Below are 17,729 nucleotides of genomic sequence, written 5' to 3' on the forward strand. Positions count from 1 at the left end.
AACCATGCTTTGGAACCATTCTGCTTTGCCAGCTTCCCTTTAGTCTTTTGGCAGCACAACCTTAGCTGAAGATTTTGCCAGAGCAACTGTGGAAGCAGGCTTTAGGGCAAAGGTAGTCTGTGGAGGACTGCAGTGCTTCAGGTGTTAATGCATGAGAGGAGTGAAAAGAGAAGCCACCTTCCTCCTCAGACCTTCACCTCCCATCTCATCCTGCTCAGCCCTACTTGGTGACAGACAAGAAAGGCTCCAAGCTGCCAAGCATGGCAAGTGGGAACTGTGGCCCCCAGATGAAGTCCCTTGCACAGTCTGACAGACCTCACCCTAATCTCTCCTGCTTAGCACCTTCCTCCTCAGAAGGCTTTTATCCCCCAGAGTTGTCCCTGATGTGTGTGCTGGTCTGGCTGGGCAGAAGAGTCTCTGTGGCTGGAAGGCAGGCTGCTGGTCCAGGCCCTGCAGGGAGAGCTGGTACTTACGGGGCTTGGAAGAGAAAGACTCTCCAGTCAGCTGTCTTCAGTTTGAGCACATTGGACTTCTTGCTGTAGTCAGAGGCTTTTGTGGCTAAGGCGTGGTGCACACGGATGGCATTTTTCAGATCCACTTCAGAGAGGTCTTTGTCAGGTTTATATTCATCCTGTGAAGAAGGAACGTTAATTGGATAATGACTATGCTAACATTTGCGGGCTACTTTAATGAACCTGCCTTTCTCTCTGTGCTGTAATCACAGATTACTGAGACCAAGAAAAGCAGTGCTTTGTACAGTAAATGCTAGGAGTTGATAATGATAATAATTAACATCTGGCAACTTCTTCCATCATTAAATTCACTGTGAAGATGTGAAGAAGGAGATGAAAGTTTTAAACATAATTATCAATAGTTCTCTCTAACACGGCACACGCCTGAGGCTTTTGGGGGATGACACAAGACGGCTAGGTTTCTGCAGAGCTTCACCCACAGTGCACAGCTCATGCTGAGATGCAGACTCTGGCTGTTGGCAGGTATCAGCAAATGAATTCCCATCCTGCAGCTGCATCACTCCATGTGGTGAGGGGCTTTGACTGTCTTTGGCAGCCCTGGACTAACTATTGGAGCCAATGCACCTCTGTGCAGGTGTGGGGTTTTCTGGACACTAGCCACTGTGTATGGTCCACCTGAATCATGCTTGGTATCTCCTTAGTATGTGTGAGTCTTTGGCATGGTCTGTCATGTAATTCGTTAGTCAGACACTTGCAAATTGCAGCAGTATTTCCTGTATTCCTGATGCACTTCATTGAAGGATAATTTCACAAAACTAGGGAGTATAGAAATAACTATATAAATAAATATTATAAACAGATAGAAAATACAAACATGGGATTCCAAAAATCTGGGCACAGCACTTTTTAGGAAAAATAAAGAGTTCAGTCAATCCCATGCTTACCATTTGCTTTCCCAGAAACTGAGCTGATGGACACTTAGAGCAATACCCTCCCTCCCTACCCTCTCACCAACTCAACGGCTTGTCCAGCTGGGGGGTGAGATGATGGATGGATGGATGGATGGATGGATGGATGGATGGATGGATGGATGGATGGATGGATGGATGGATGGATGTGAAAAAACCTGTCCCTGGCTAAAACAAACCATCAACTTCCCCCCCAAGTACCTGCCTCTGGTTGGTGAGAAACTGCAGGTGCTGTGTTGCAGGGCCCTGCCTAGTCACATGGAGACACATGCTGGTGCAGCCCTGTGATGGAGCTGTGTGGTTGTGTTGCAACCTGGTGGAGACCAGGACTGGTGGAGAGAATTGCCTTTTTGGGTAGTAACACTGTCTGATGGCATCTTCAGCTGCTGTGAAATGACCGTGTCAGAGGCCAGGTCAGGCCAGGGTATCCCTGGAAGGGCCTGCCATTCCTGCTGATTACTGTGCAAACCTACAGGACTAAGTCTGTCTTATGTTTTGTTACAGGCTACAGTCTTCTGGTTGTTCTCTGGTGTCAGGTCACAAAAGTCTCCCCTGTGCTGCCTCCCAGAGCACAAAGGTCCAGCATAACCCAGCCCATGGATGTGGCTCATCCAGAGCCCTGCTCTTGATGGGAAATAGGCTTCTGAAGTCTTTCTTTCCCTTCTTTTCTAAAACGATCATCCCAACCAGGAGAGTGACTGCTGCACTGCATGTGATGCTTGGCTTTGTGCAAAGAAATGTCATGGGGTCCCAGGCCCAGGTTCCAGAAATGTCTGGCATGGGATCCTGTCACATGCAACTGCCTTTTGAATGTGAACCACAAAGAAAAGCCCTGGCTTCCCAGCACAAGAAGAGGTGGGTGCTGCAGGCACCCTGCGTTCAGGATGGGTGCATTGCACGGCAGTATACACAACTTTTCTGCAGTGCTCTCCTGCATGGTTAAGTGGTTTGGAGCTCCTCAGAAATTCAAACCATAGCTAAATGTCTATGCACAGCAGAGATGTCTGCAGGAGTCACACTGGGTGTTTCAGGATGTTTCAGTAGCCAGAGGGATGCCCTGTGAGCATTTTAAGAAAGAAAACCAAATGCTTTGACATATGAATACATGTATATTACTGATATGTTACTCCACCTGGCAGGAAATATGTATTTGAGGAAGACTTTGCTGCTCAAGCCTCCTATATTGTAGACACACATCCAATTCTGGATGTTTTTCCAAAGGATCTCTTGGGATCTGAATAAAAATGACCAGGAAACCCATGATCCCTTATTTCAAGATACATGTAGGCTTTCTAAAAATACGGTGCGAACAGTTAGGCTTAATGGCATGTGACAAGAAACTTCCACAGATGAAAACTGGTTTGACAGATGCAGATCTTCATGTTGAATGGTACCGTCATTTACTGTCTCTGCTGATATCAGGCTTACAGGATTTAATGTAGATGTAGGAAAACCCAGATTTTTATTATTTTTTTTTAAACCTGGGCCCAGTCAATCAGGGTAAGGTTGAATCAAGCAGGTTCTCTCTTCTGGTGGCCAGGTTTGCAGGAGCACATGGTACTGCAGGATCACTTCTGCATGGACCAGCTGTGCCAGGAAGCTCATTTTAATGCCTGTGCTGCAGGAGTCATGAAGACAGGCTGAGGGAGTTGGAGTTGTTCAGCCTGGAGAAGAGAAGGCTCCAAGGAGACCTAATAGGAGACCTCCAGTACCCAAAGGGCACCCAGAGGAAATCTGGGGAGGGACTCTTTGTCAGGGAATATAGTTACAGGACAAGGCTTAATGGTTTTAAACTCAAAGAGCATAAATTTAGACTAAATATAAGGAAGAAATTTTGCACTCAGAGGGTGGTGAGGCACTTTGGGTTTCCTTCCAACCCAAACCATTCTATGATTCTATGACTTCCAACCCAAACCATTCTACAGGTCTATGACTCTATACGTACCGCTGCTGAGGCAGGGAAATCTTTGTGTGAAGATTGTGAGCCTCCACAAATGGCTCTAAAGTTACATGATGCTTTATCATGGTGCTTAGGCACATGGTTTAGTGGATGATATTGGCTGTAGGGGGACAGTTGGGCCAAACGATCTTGGAGGTCTTTTCCAACCTTAATAATTCTATAATGCCACGCACGTGGAATGGGAGCCTTCACAGTGCCCAGCACTTATACTGGTGTGTAGCCTTCCCTTGGAGAATAATTCCTTGCCTTTCAGCAAAGCATGCCAGCTTTGCTTCACAGCCTACAGCATCTTCTCTATGTTTTGCCTCAATACCTTTCTGAGCTTTGGTGGAAATTTAAGCATGTGCTTAAGCTGCTGGGAAAGAAACGTGTCCAAAGACATAATAGTAACATAGATGTTTTCAGTGAAGGGATTCTGTCTTAAATCTCAAAGAAAAATGATTTACACTAAAGCATAAATAGTGTCTTGCCATATCTAGAGGAAATGCAGGCAATGTTTTCTCCATGCCATCATATGCTAATACTAGTCTCATCTTTTTCCAGTTGTGGTGCTACCCTGCTATATATTTGCTGGCAAATTTGGTATCACAGCATTGTTGAATTTTTGCCTTTTGTGTCCTACATTGCTCACATAAACACTTGTCACAGGGAAATGGGCAAGGTATGATGTGCTACGTTGCTTCAGTTACCCAAGGCCCCCAGCCCTTGAATGATGATGGTGTTTATTTTTTTATTTCTTCTCTGGCTGAAGGGTATCAGCCATTTAAAGGGTACGTTTTGGGGATGTTTTCTGTGGGAACTGAGGCCATGTGTGGATGCTGTGTTTTGGAATCTCTCCAAATTCATTTAATTTACTTTTCATTTAATGTTGATGACAGAGTCCCCATTTATCTGTCTCTTCTGCCTAAGCAAAGGATCTGCTCAGACATGTACCACCACCCCCTTGACTGGGCTTCCTTTCTGCCATGACAGTGCTCCATGATGTCTTTGGTTTAGTCTTCTGAGGCAGCTCTCTGCTACTGTCCACTCCAATGTGCAAGGGGTGGAGTGGCCACAACTAATATGAGCTCTCCAGCTCAAAGTTTTTTGTTGTTGTTGTTTTGTTTTGTTTTGTTTTTCAAGCAAAAATCTCTTTCTCTTGTGCCTGCTTTTGTATGACACCTGGATGGGGTGAGAGTCCAGCATATTGATTCTGCTGCCCTCTCCTCCAGACAGCAATGAAAAGAATATTTTTCACAGTACTCTTCTGGAGAAACTGGCTGCTCATGGCTTGGACAGGTGTACCCTGTCCAAGCCATGTACACTGGGTAAAAAAAATGGCCAGGTGGCCGGCGAACATAGTTAAATCCAGATGGAGGCTGGTCAGCAGAGGTGTTCTCCAGGGCTCAGTGTTCTCGTCAACATCTTTATCAATGACAACGGGATTGAGTGCACCCTCTGTACGTTTGCAGATGACACCAAATTGGGAGGTAATGTTGAGCTGCTTGAGGGTAGGAAGGCTCTGCAAGGGATAGGCTGCATAGGCTGGACTGATGCATCGAGGCCAACTGTATGAAGTTCAACAAGGCCAAGTGCTGGGTCCTGCACTTGGGGCAAAACCACCCCATGCAACACTGCAGGCTGGGGAAGAGTGGCTGGAAAGCTGCCCAGCAGAAAGGGACCTGGGAATATTGGTCGATAGCTGGCTGAATGTGAGCCAGAAGTGTACTTGGGCGGCCAAGAAGGCGAACAGCATCCTGGCTTGTGTCAGAAATAGAGTGGCCAGCAGGACTAAGGAAATGACTCCGTGCTCAGCTCTGGTGAGGCCACACCTCAAATACTGTGTTCAGTTTTGGGCCCCTCACTACAAGGAGGACATTGGGGTGCTGGAGTGCGTCCAAAAAGGGGGTTGTTTATCCTAGAGAAAAGGAGGCTCAGGGTAGACCTTATCACTCTCTACAACTACTTCAAAGGAGGTTGTAGCAGAGTGGGGGGGTCAGTCTCTTCTCCCAGGCAATAAGTGACAGAAAAGAGGAAATGGCCTGAAGTTGGCCAGAGGAGGTTTAGGTTGGATATTAGGAAAATCATTTTCACTGAAAGGGTTGTGGAACAGGCCGCCCAGGGAAGTAGTTGAGTCACCATCCCTGGAAGCATTCCAAAGACATGCAGATGTGGTACTTAGGGACATGGTTTAGTGGTAGACTTGGCAGTGTTTGGACTTTATGATCTTAGAGGTCTTGTCCAATCTAAATGATTCTATGACTCTATGAATGTGGGCATGGAGCTACAGAGATTTGTCATGCTGGAGCTTGCGAGGGGTTTTTCCTCATTTTCTTCAGCTCATACCCACTAGCCTAAAAAAATATTCAATGAGGAAAACAAACCGCTTCTCTTCAGTCTGGCCATTAAGGTGGCACTCCAAGTAGCACTACTATGGTAAAGCCTGCCTTCACAGGACATGTCCCTGGCTCAGGGCAGTGCTGGAACTCTTCCATGGGTGGGGGCTGGAAGGGCAGCCTTGGGGGAAATGCTGAGACCTGCACCCTTTCCACTACTTCCATACAAAAGCATCTCGTGCTTTATAGCCCTCCATCATTCCTCTCAACACCCCTCTATGTGTGATGATTAAGGGTTATTATCCCCATTTCACAGAGGTGAAGTAAGTTGCCAAAGGCCATGGAGTGAATCAGTGATCAGTGTGGATTAGAGTGCAGGAGAGGTGTGCCCTGCTCCCAAGCATGCATTTCTTCGTCAAGACTGTGCTGCATCCCTTTAGGGGATCAAGCAATTGCTTCAGCAGACTGTGCTAGAACATGCTAATCCAGAAATTAACACTGGCGAGTCAATGATATGTGACATCTTTACATCAGTGAGTTTATGGATGCTGCCTGAATTGCTTCTACCAGACTGCTTTCTTCTCATCCAGCCAGTCAACCACACACCCACCCACTTTTCTGCCTGTTTTATCCTATTCTTACCTCTCTTTGCACCTGGCCATTCCTTCTTTCTATACATCTGTCTCCCCAGACCCTCCCTCCCTCCCTCCTTCTTTCCCTCCCCCTTTTTCTCTGTCTCTCATTTCCAGTCAACTTGCTCCCCTGGACTTATCTGCATTGCTTTCTGAAAGTTTCCTGTTAAAGGCTAGATCCTTGGTTTGATCTGAGAGAAAAATGGATGAGGCTGAACCTGTACTCCATGGTGTCAGGTGTGTCTGGAAGCAGGTACTTTCTCCTCTATCTTCGTGTACAAAAATCTCTTCCCAGTGACTTGTACTCAAGCCAGGTTCTATCTTATATTTATGTGCAGGCATCTTCTGCTGAGAGCTTTGGAGCCTTGCACACGGCTTTCTTCCTGTACTGTGCAACTTTTTAGCTCTGCAAACCATCCCATAGGCAAGAAATTGCACTAAGAATAAGGCTTTACCCACTCTCTGTTGTGAATGCTGGGAATGCTTGAAAGTGGCAGCCTTTTTTTTTTTTTCTTTTTCTTTTTTTTCTTTTTTTTTTTTTTTGTGACCTCAGCCATTTGTCCTGTATCTGCAAAGCCCAATCAATATTTTGTCTACAGCCTAATCCAGCCAAAGGAGTACTTTGAGGAGGACTATATACAGTCTGTCAGCAACTCATAACTAAGAAACCACTCTTTACCCATATCTTTGGCCCAAATGTTTCTCAGGTTATTTTTTGTTGTTCTTAACGCACAATGTTATGTTTTTATGTTCCTATTTCCTTGAGGCACCCTCAGCAACTCCCGTACCTCCTGCATGACTGACACATCAGTAATGGCTGTTATTTTTCAGACACCTTTATAACATAGTCAGATTTTAGGTGTGTTGCTTCTTTAGTCCTTCCTGGTAAAGAAAGCACTCAGTCTTTTAACCATTTTCTCCTGAAGGTCATCTAGATAAGAACACCGATTTTCTAACAGCTATTTGTCTCTGCCAATCTCATCCCCACTCTGTTTTTAAATTCTAAACTCCTAATATTAGCATAACAACCTATGTTAATAAAACAGCCAGGACAGATACTGTAGCTAGCCTTGTATAACAAAGCCAAAACCCAACCCCTCCGCCCTCTTCAGCAGCAATGAAACTCTGTCTTGGTCTCACTGCTCCTTCTAGCACTGTCAAAGCAGTCAGGAAAACCTTCAGTAAACTGGATGTTGGTCCAGCATGGCAAGAAAATTCTATCCCGAATGTGTATTTCATTCCAAATATATCCCCCTCAACAGACTCATACCTAGACCTAAAAGTGCTTGGTGAAAAACTCATTTAAATCTAACTGCTTCCTGTGATTTTGATGAACTTACTTTCTTTTTTTCTTTTTTTTTTTTTTTTTTTCCACAGAAAAAAAATGACCCAAAAAAAGGTGCTAGTTAAATCTTCATGCATCATCCATGGTCAGCATGGGGACCTCTTCATTGAGCTCCACATGGAGACTTGTGTTGAGAAAAGAAGCTGGGATGTAAAAAGAGTGTCAGTGACCAATGATTTCATGATGGCCAGACTTAAGAGTGCTAGAGATGATCTGGGCTCTCCTGTACACTGCAGCTTCCCTCAGCTGCTGGAAAGAGTAGCGAGGCTGTTAAAATACCACTTGGCTAAGAGCAATCCACATGGTAAATTACAATTAGCTGCTACCAGATTTCTGTTAGCTTTGTGACCTGTGCCATAGGATCTGGCAAAACATGAGAATTGTTGGGTTGTGCTAGGAACAATGAGTCATAATTCCATACTGCCCTGAGGATCTTTCTGCCTTTCTTATATAATCCAAAGTTTGTTTACTCTCATTGCTTTGGAGATAATACTGCAATACATAGGAACATCTACCCACAGGGAATGCTGTTTCAGCAAGGTGAGTTCAATGGGTTACTGAACAGCATGTGCTACTAAAGTAGTTCAGACCTAGTTCAGTGGGTTATGCTGCTTCATGATGAGTAGACATTTGGCACCCCTGGCTGGCTCTTACTAACATTCAAGTGATGTCCTATTCAGGCTCCTTAATATTTCCACAGAAAAGACTATCCATGGAAATCTTCCTAGCATCCAAGGGTTTTCAAAGGCAGAGAGGTGAATGCCATAGCATGCATGTAAGGTCTTCCATGGTAACTTTGCCTCCCATGGGAACCTGGGATTTATACTCATGTTGACTCAAAGATGGCTGTGGAACAGGGGAGCTGGAGAAAGCTATGGGACGGAGATGAAGAGAGGCAGAAAACATCTCTTGGGATCCCATGGAAGGACCCAAATTGGCAAGGTTGAAAGGAGACAAAGAACTTTCAGCATGGGGAATTCCATACCAGCTTCACAGGAGGTACTCATGCTCAGATCTATGCCAACTAATAAAACAATAGCCAGGACAAGACTGGTCTGATGCTCTGCCCCCTCCACTTCCTAAGGCATGTCTCACCAACATCCTAATTCACCTTTTCCCTATCTGTTCAGTCATGCTCCCCAGTATCCCGTATTTATTTATACTTCTTGCTTACACTTCTGCAGAAGTCTTGTCTCTACATTTCCTCTTTCATATTTCTTCCTGTGTGACCTTCTTTTGAGGTTGTGCCCTTAGCATGAACACCATCATCAATGACGGCAATCTCCAGCTCTGTATACTGGTCTCTGGAGGAGCTCTGTATACATCCACACATGCATTAGGACAGTGATTCTCCTCTGCATGCATGTATGGGTCTCCTACTTAGGACAGCAGGACTGCTTTGGACACAGCATGAAACAGCAAATGGGACAGTCCACCACAGTTACCTTTTGTAAATAAAGGATGGTCCCTTTAAGCACAGCATAAAATTTCTTCCAACCTCTTCTTCCTCTGGGAGCTAAAAAAGGAAGAACAACTAATTATACACACCTGCTTCTGTCGTTAGTACTTGACCTTCACATTTCTGGCAAAACCAACCCTTTCCTGACCCACCATAGGCATGTACTGATGCCCGGACCTCACACACCTCCAAGCTATTGCTTATGAGTGGCTTGTCATCAGGGACACGTCAGTTGACAGAAATGGGAGATGCAGCCTCCCCATGAGAACACAAACAGGTCAAAACCAGAGATGAGCAGGTACAGACCTACCAGTGGACACATACAGGAAGTCTCTCTGTTCCTCCAGACATGGGTTTGTATTCTGTGAACTAAATGCTTGAGGAACAGAGACATTCCCTGAACTCCTCTGGTTTGGATGAATTAGGCAGATATACCCTGGCTATGGAAGCTTCAGTTCCAATGAGGGGGGAGCATTACCACCCACCATCTTGATGGACCTGGGGAAAGAGAGCTTGCTGGAAGCTGGAGAGGGGTGGGAGGTGAGGGGAGCCTGTCTACACCACCACAAGAGAGCTGGTCCTCCAAGGCATGGGCTATTAAGAAAGTGCTGGAAGCAGGAGGCCTTTGGTGGTAATCTTCTCTACTCAAGACTTTTAATTGGCTGCAGTGACTGGGCCATCAATATCAATTAGCAAAAGAGGTCATCCAAGGTTTCATTAAGCACTGCTCATTAACGGTTCCCAAATATATTTCCATTTGACTTTTGTGTAATACCATATACTAACAGCAGAGCTATGAGACAACCTGTTCACCAGCACCCTGCACATGGCAGAATATTGACAGGGCCAAAGCTTTGACAACCAGACTGTCCCCAGGGTCAGTGTTCAGGTGGACAACTCCTGTGCAACTAGTCTTGACCTATTGCTCATAATGTAGGAGTCAGGGTTATGCCCATGAACAGAATGGAAGACCAGGTCTATCTGTGTGGGACAGGCACTGTTAGGTTCTTTGCCAGTGATAATGGAAGACCGAGGTCTCCTGAAACCATCCATATCTGCAAATGTCTCAAAAAACCCTCCTTTCCCTGTATGCTGGTGCTCATGGATCTGGGGGGGGGGGCTCTCTTTTGTGTTTCCTGGGGTACAGTGAGGAAATGCCACTCCAGCAGGAGAGCCAGGGAGAAGGCTTGGGCAGGGCTTTTTAATCCCTGGGGCACATCTTCTGTCCCATTAACACGTACTTCTCTTCCCATCCATGTCTGCATGGGTTTTGCGCGTGAGGACACCGTGCTTGTAGGTGACTGCATTCAGCGCTTGGGGGATGTCCAGGAAGGGGTTGCTGCTGTCAACAATCCTTGTCACTTTCTTTGCACTGGCTCCAAATTTGTCGTCTACCAGCTCCGAGAGTGATTTCCTCAACTCGTCCTCATCACTTGGAAACAAATTCAAAGAAGAGATTGAGTGGAGGACATGTGGGTGGGGTCATAGTGTGCCCTATTTGTTTTGGTTTAAAAAGGAGTTATTTATTACAAGACTAGTCAAGAAAGAAAAGGAAAGGAGACCCAGAGACTGTAACACACCAAGTGTGCCAATGGTGGTGATCTACATACAGCAGAAAGGAGCATGGGTGGCAGGTTAACTGTCCCAGTGGCCTCACTGTAAGGTCACTGAAAGCAAGAAAGGGTTAGGTGCTTGTCTGAACACCAGGGATCTTCAGACACAGCACTGCTGAGGACTACATTCATTCCACAGGGAAAGTCCCCAACCCTGTGCATCACATTCAGAAATTTAAAGTGGTCTTTGGCTGAGAGCCAGGTATCACAAGGGATTCTCAACCTTTCCTGAGGCCACAACTGGTGTCTCCTAGATACTGAAGAAGCTTTATGAATGTCCTCAGTATCTCTGAAGCACCAAAGCTCTGAAGGCATTAGGGAGATGGGCCACTTTAATCAAACAACAGACTCTGGAATAGGTTATGCATCTCTCCCCATTTGTGTCCTGAGGGAGGGCCAGGAGAGAGCAAGAAATGCTGGTGATTTCCATACAAACTTCTCACAGATCTCCTGGTCATGGACTCTGGACGGCAGGGGCTGAGCAGCTCCAGAAAATGTCCAATGATTCCTCCAAACCTACCTCTTCCTGTTTGAAGTGAAATCTAATTTGGCACATAGAAACTAGAACCTACATGGGAAGTGGTATTTTCCCAGGGTTTCTGGACATTGAGGACAGCAAACATGGAATTTCTGCCTGTCGTGATACATGTTTGTGTCTAAACGACGTGGTCACCCCAGATTAGATCAGATTAGATTAGATTGGGAACAAACCTCAGATGAGGACTGAGCCAGAGTTTAAACCATTAGATGGGATATAAGCAAGAAAATACCACACTTTCCCACCTACAGCTAATACATGACGAAAGCATCAGACAGCTCTTGGAAGAGAAGGATGATTTCTCAGCTCTTGACAGCCACAGGAGTCCTGGGGTTTAGGCAGAGCCCAGACACCACACTTGGCTGGGGAGTTAGTGGGGACCCGTTCTCAGAACTGCACCAGAGACCCCCCTGAACTCCTGCCTGCTGCTGGGGTGCTGGCTGTGTGTCTGCCTAACTGGCTGGGCTTCATGGGCAAGTGCATTGACTCGCTGGATGGCCACTGGGAGAAGGCAGAGGGTCTGATACCCTGTGTCAGGGAGCATCTATTTCGCATCAGGGGAGCTGAGGGGGGCCTCATGTTACAGCCTGTGATAACGCAGGACACCCTGCAGCAAGCCAGGCAGGTCGCAGGCCTGAGTGCAGCAAGCAAGGGGGTGCAGGAAATCACACGGGCAGGGTGGCAGGGGCAGGAGAAGGGCTGGATGCTGCCGGCTGGCTCTATTTGTGCCCTGGGGGTGGCTATCCCTCCGACGTGCCCAAGCAGGGCAGCGTGAGCTCGCAGTTGTGTAAACGCCGCCCGCAGCCACCCAGCACATGCACTCCTGCTGAACTCCTTACATAAAGCACCCTGCGGGCACCCGTTGTGGAACCAGAGAGCTCCCTCTGGTGACCACGTCCACCCACCGACCAGCCCTCCAGGGCTACATCTCCACTGCAGCGCTCGCCCTGGTGCTTTTCTCACAGATTCGACATAAGATTGTTTTTGAAACCAGTCAGGAGACTTCTTATGTCTGCGAGCTCAGCCCAGGTAGCTGGGGATGGAGGTGGAAGCAAGCCACGTCCAGACACTTTTCTGGCAAGGACAGGGTACGGTGAACATCAGATGATGGAGCTAATGGCCCAAAAGGTCCTGCTCAGTCTCACAATTCTCTGGAGACAAAACAGGTCAAGTGGGAGAAGAGAAGAGGTGTTCACTGTGTTACCTTAAGGCCCTGGGTCTGTCACGGGCTTTTATAAGGCAGAGGTAAGAGTGGGGTTGTAATGGGGCTAGGGAGCAAACATCTCCCATCTCCTCACTGAGGGTCCTGGCCTGTGCTGTAGGCAGACAGTGGTCAGCAGAGAAGGGGAAGAAGGGCTGAGGAAGGTGCTGTGTGAAAACATCACGGAAGCCACCATGTTAGCTGTTCCCAGACTTGTCACCTTGTTTCGGGGTAACAGTAGGTGAGTCAGGTGTCTGTGTATAGCTGAAGGGGAACAGATTTATTTTCATTTATTAGTGATCTGCAGGAAGAGACAGACTGCATTTGAGTTTGTGGATTGCATAAAACTGGGTTGGGAAACTGATATTTGTGAGGGCAGGGCCACCATGCAGAAGACCAGGAACCTCACTAAATGCAGAATGGACAAATGCAAAGTATTCCACTGGTGTGGTGTGGTCCTGCAGAAGGATATGCTGGGACTGACTGGCTGGGGAGCAGCTCTGCCAAAAAGGCCCTTGGGTTCCTGCCAAACAGCAGGGTGAACAAGAGCCAGCAGTGTGTCCTGACAGAAAGAAAGGCCAAGAGCATTCTGGGCTGTATGAACAGCAGCACGCTGAGGAGGCTAAGAGAACTGATCATTCTCCTCTGCTCTTTACATCATATCTACATATGGCAATTTTGCTGAGCCTCAAATACAGGGAAGACATCAACAAGCTGGAGAGAGTTCAGCAGAGGCCATCAAGATGCTCAGAGGCTGAAGCACTTGCCCTGTGAGAAGTGACTAAGAACTGGACTTGTTCAACCTAGAAAAGATATGTCTTTGGGGGACCTCACAGTAGCTTTCCAATATTTATGAGGAGGTTATTCAGTAAACAGAGACAAGCTCTTCACTGGAGGACAAGAGACAGTGGCTGTGAATTGAACCAGAGGTTTCAACTGGGTGAGAAAAAAATGCCACTACCAGGATAATTAAACACTGGTGCATAGACCCAGAGGGGCCTTGGAAAGGCCAGAAAACCCTTGGAGGTTTTCAAGATGCAGCTGAACATAGCCCTGAGCATCTGGTCTGAATTCAACATTTGTCAACACTTTGAGAGGAAGCTGGGCTTGAGACCTCATGAGGTCCCTTCCAGCCATAACAATTCTCCCACAGTGATTCCAGAAGGAACTGTGTGGAAGAGAAGGGAGGTCTTGGTGACCAAAGTAACCCCAGATCTTGAGTTTCTCGAGCAAAGACCATGCTCTTAAGCGCCTGAAGAGGGACTGGCACTTTCTGGGCATAATAGAAAATAAAGGGGACTTTCCCTTCATTTAGATTGCGCCATTTAGATTGTGCCAACCTGAATGATTCTATGATTCTACTCTATGATTCTACGGAACCTGCACCCACAGACTGCCACCAATCTCTCTGTCTGCTTTTGTGTCTAAACCATAAATAAACCCAGTTTGCCTACAGGAGGGATTTCAGTACTTAAGAGCTTGGCAGGAGATGTTCTGAAAACTTCTGGAGCTAAAAGCAGGGTTCACAACTTGTCAGCTACTTTGAAAGATATTCTCTTTCTAAAATGCTTAACATATACTTACATGGCCCATTCCAGCTTCTCATTCTTGATGGAGTTATACAGTGTCTGCAACAAGAACATGGTATTAGCTGTGTCTCTAATAGTACACATGTCTGGTTTGTGGAGATCATTTCTTCTACACCCTGTCTGTGTTCTCAGAGAGATGCCTTCACTTCTAAAATGTCCTGGAGAAGTATTCGCTAGTGAGCAATACAACTGCTGTCCTCCCAAACCCTTTGTTATCTATAGTTTGGACTGAACATGTCAGGAGTATAGGTGTTTGGCAGCCAGCCTTGCTCAAGAGCCCATTCATGATATTTTTGCTAAATCCTGGGTGCTGAGCCTAGTTCTGAGTGAACTCTGGCCTACACAAATTTGACAGAAATGTCTGGTATATACCAAAACACCTCCTATGTCTTAACTAGGGGAAAGGGACAGTGGAGGCTTGAACACTGCCATGAGAAGCAGGAGAGGGATGAATAACTTTGTGGTTCAGCTTTTCCAGTTTCTCCTAGGAAAACTCCCAATGACTCCTCTGAGGCACTAGGAGGGAAAGAACGGGCGAGAAAAGCAGAACGCACGGGTAGCCCTCACCATACTGAGGAATGGCATAGGGTAAGGTCTGCTGGTGGGGAAGTTTATGTCTAAAGCTTGTCATGACATTCCTGATGTGAGGCTAGCCCTTTCAACTTCCTTCCATACAGCAAAAAACAGAGCAGGCTGATGCACCTGTGGCAGGTGGAGAAAATGATGGTGGTGCTAAATCACATGGAAGGAGAAAATACTTTCTCTAACCAATCTTCCATGTTACTGAGCTAGTTATCTTGGAGTACTACTTATAATTACATGGAACTGAAGGCAGAGAAAAGTATCCATGCCAGACAGACATATTTCTGGTACTTTTTTTTTTTTGTGTACAGTATCTCACATGGTATATCACAGAACTACCATGGTGGGATGTGACCCCCGGCATGCTCTGAGGGCAGATAAATCCCGGAATAACCTGGATTACAATTCTAATGAAATAAATGTGTGATAGAAAATGCTGACTCAAGGGCTCTGAGTGTCATGGTAGGACTCGGTTACACTGCCATAATAATGACAGCATCCCACTGTCTATGTGTGCCATATTACCTTCAGCAAATCCTTTGCAAAGTCCTTCCCATCATTCAGCCCATCCAGGTTTGCTATGAACTGTTGACATGACATCTTTTTGCCAATATTCTGCAAGGCAAAGAAGCAGCACATTAAACTTCTGGAAAGTTTTGACGTAAATGAGACTGTTTTTTAAAGAACAATTTTATATGTCGAAGCAAGGTTTGGGTTTGCCTCAGAAACTCAAAGCTAGATTCACATCTTCTGCTCTTATTTTCTATTGGGATCTTTGATTTATTTGCTCATGCCAACAACAAAACACTTAAAATTATCTCTTCTAATTGTATAGATAAAACACCTGAAAACAACCTCCAGGTCTCGCTCCAAACTTTCTCATTGATTTCACCTCTGGCCTCCAGGTTGGCCCTGGTACGAGATTTGTGCTTCGAAACTCAAGACAAGCACTCAAACCATCTTTAAATATTGGAACTGGGACGGGCCTCCAAGCTTACAGTGTGGGAAATTGTATGAGCATGCAGTGTCAGCACCTGAAGACAACCAGCGCTGGACAATGATTGATGAAAACTGTTATTTTCATTGTTGTTACAAGGAGAGATAATCCAGCTACTGGTACTGTGTGAACTAAGGTGCTGGGCTGTGTGAGGGCAGTGCACAGACAATCTCAGTCATCACCAGTTAATGCCAAGATAAATTTGGTGCCAATACTGCCAGGTCATCTGGAGTTTGTGATATTAGTCTGTGACATCTGTCTTCCCAAACCTTTTACCCCTCACCATATCCAGGTCACTTTCTCAGCCTGCAGGGGTTGAGGGGCTGGAGGCAGACAGCCTTTTTCCTTGACTCCCCCTGCAATTGTACCTTTCCAAAGGACTGGAACAGAGGTGTGGAGGGGGTCAGTGAGAATTGTAGGGTTCAGAAAAAGGAGTCTGATATCACCAAGGAAAGATACATGTCTCCAGTGTCATGCCATATCGCAGCCTCCACACCCTCAAGCAAAGTCCCCAGGAACAGCTCTTGTGGTGAAATCACATGGAGTGGACAATGGAGGTGGTGAGAGGAGAGCAGGAGAGATGAGGTACCACCACTGGTCCTAAGGCTGAGCAAGGGCCCCATTTAGGGACTCGATGAGGAAGAAAAGGAAGGCCCTCACTGGAAGGGGATGAAGCTGCAACAGATAATATAAGAGGTGCCCCGCACAGTAAGGTGTGTTTTTTTCTGTGCAAGAAAATAATGTCTTGAGAGAGACTTATGCCAGAACCCCCTGGGGCTTCTTCCCTGAGGAAAGCATCGGCAAAGAGTGAGGCCCTGGGATTAACCCACAACAGCCCCCCCACCTGCCATCTATGTATGCAGGGAAGCTTTTTGGCCATGCATGGAGCTGGTGCTGCCTCTGAGCAGCTTTGAGCATTTCTGTCTGAAATTCTTGATGATGCCTCCTGTCTCCTCCATGAGAGGTCAAGGAAAAGAGAGAAAAAGCACTGTTATGAATCTGCAGTGCCTCAGGACACTGCAGTTGGCACAGTACAGCACAGCATGAGGCTCGACTGTCTTTGCTTTATCACAGGAAAGCCCCACAGCTGCTGCCCATAACTGGACCCCGTAGCTAAATGCTCCTGCCGAACAGTGCTCAGTGGCTGAACCAGGCACAGGGAACCTGCTGGGAAGCCTGCAAATGTTTCTTCAGCAGAGGGAGGGGAGGTTTGTGTACTGGCTGGTTGGTGAATTACAGAAAAACAAACAAACAAACAAACAACCAGCCAGCATCATAACAGACGTAGGGGTGGAGAAAGGAAGGAGGGTGAGAGAGCGCATTTTAAAAAATGGGCTTTGGAAGATACTCAGGTGTAGCCTGGTATTTCTTGGCTGTTTCCAAGTCCCAGCATCAGGAGGCTGTGCAGGTATGTATGGATGAGGGAACACTGGGTGCTCAGTGGGAAAAGTGCCATGTGAAAGTCCCAGGAGAAGGAGCAGGCTGCTGGTGGCCAGAGGTCATAAAGGGTGGCTATCTGGGGTCTCTCCCCAGCCCTCCCTCTGTAACGGGTTTGAGTTTCTGGCTGGAGGCACCAGGCATCAAACATAGGTACAAAGTGGTGAGTGGAGTGCATCCACAATGAGCTTCCCAGCATAAGCATCCTGCCCCTGGCAGACCCTGCTTTTACTCAGGCTTTCCTGACCTTCCTCAAATACTTATCTCCTGGGGAAAACAAACAAACAAAAAAACAACAACACAAACTACACATATGCTGCATCATGAGGTGAGGGTTTGCTGGTCTGACTGGACAAAGGGATCTGGTAGTGGATTTATTCTAGGCAGCAGAATCAAAATCAACATGCTGCAGGGAATGATTCTGCAGACTTTGGATGACAACGACCCCTAGACCACACAAAGCTACAGTGGGCAGACTGGTGTCACTCTGCAGGTGGCTCCGGTGGCTGCTTGTCAGAGCACTTCAGCTTTCCGAGTGCTACTAACACACATAGCTAATGAGAAGTCACAAGCTTGTCTCAAAGGACGATATCATAGTGTTTTTAAGACTAATAGTGATG

At 46.6% G+C, this 17,729-nt stretch overlaps 1 protein-coding gene across 6 annotated transcripts in view; it reads right to left on the reverse strand.

Moving 5' to 3' along the window:
* The window catches only part of PSD2 (pleckstrin and Sec7 domain containing 2), an 84,565-nt gene that overhangs the window by 6,856 nt on the left and 59,980 nt on the right, over nt 1-17,729 (reverse strand). For 4 of the 6 annotated variants that reach the window (XM_072023363.1, XM_027468087.3, XM_072023361.1 and 1 more), the window contains 5 exons: nt 15,201-15,291; nt 14,089-14,132; nt 10,394-10,584; nt 9,139-9,209; nt 474-631 (listed from right to left, as the gene is read on the reverse strand). In XM_072023363.1, coding sequence (XP_071879464.1) covers nt 474-631; nt 9,139-9,209; nt 10,394-10,584; nt 14,089-14,132; nt 15,201-15,291 — 555 coding nt within the window. Of the gene's footprint in view, nt 1-473; nt 632-1,521; nt 3,106-9,138; nt 9,210-10,393; nt 10,585-14,088; nt 14,133-15,200; nt 15,292-17,729 lie in introns of those variants that run through there. The other 2 variants (XM_013100836.5, XM_072023364.1) reach the window with 2 other exon arrangements.

The sequence above is a fragment of the Anas platyrhynchos genome, chromosome 14 (assembly GCF_047663525.1).
Source record: "Anas platyrhynchos isolate ZD024472 breed Pekin duck chromosome 14, IASCAAS_PekinDuck_T2T, whole genome shotgun sequence".
Lineage (NCBI taxonomy): Eukaryota > Metazoa > Chordata > Aves > Anseriformes > Anatidae > Anas > Anas platyrhynchos.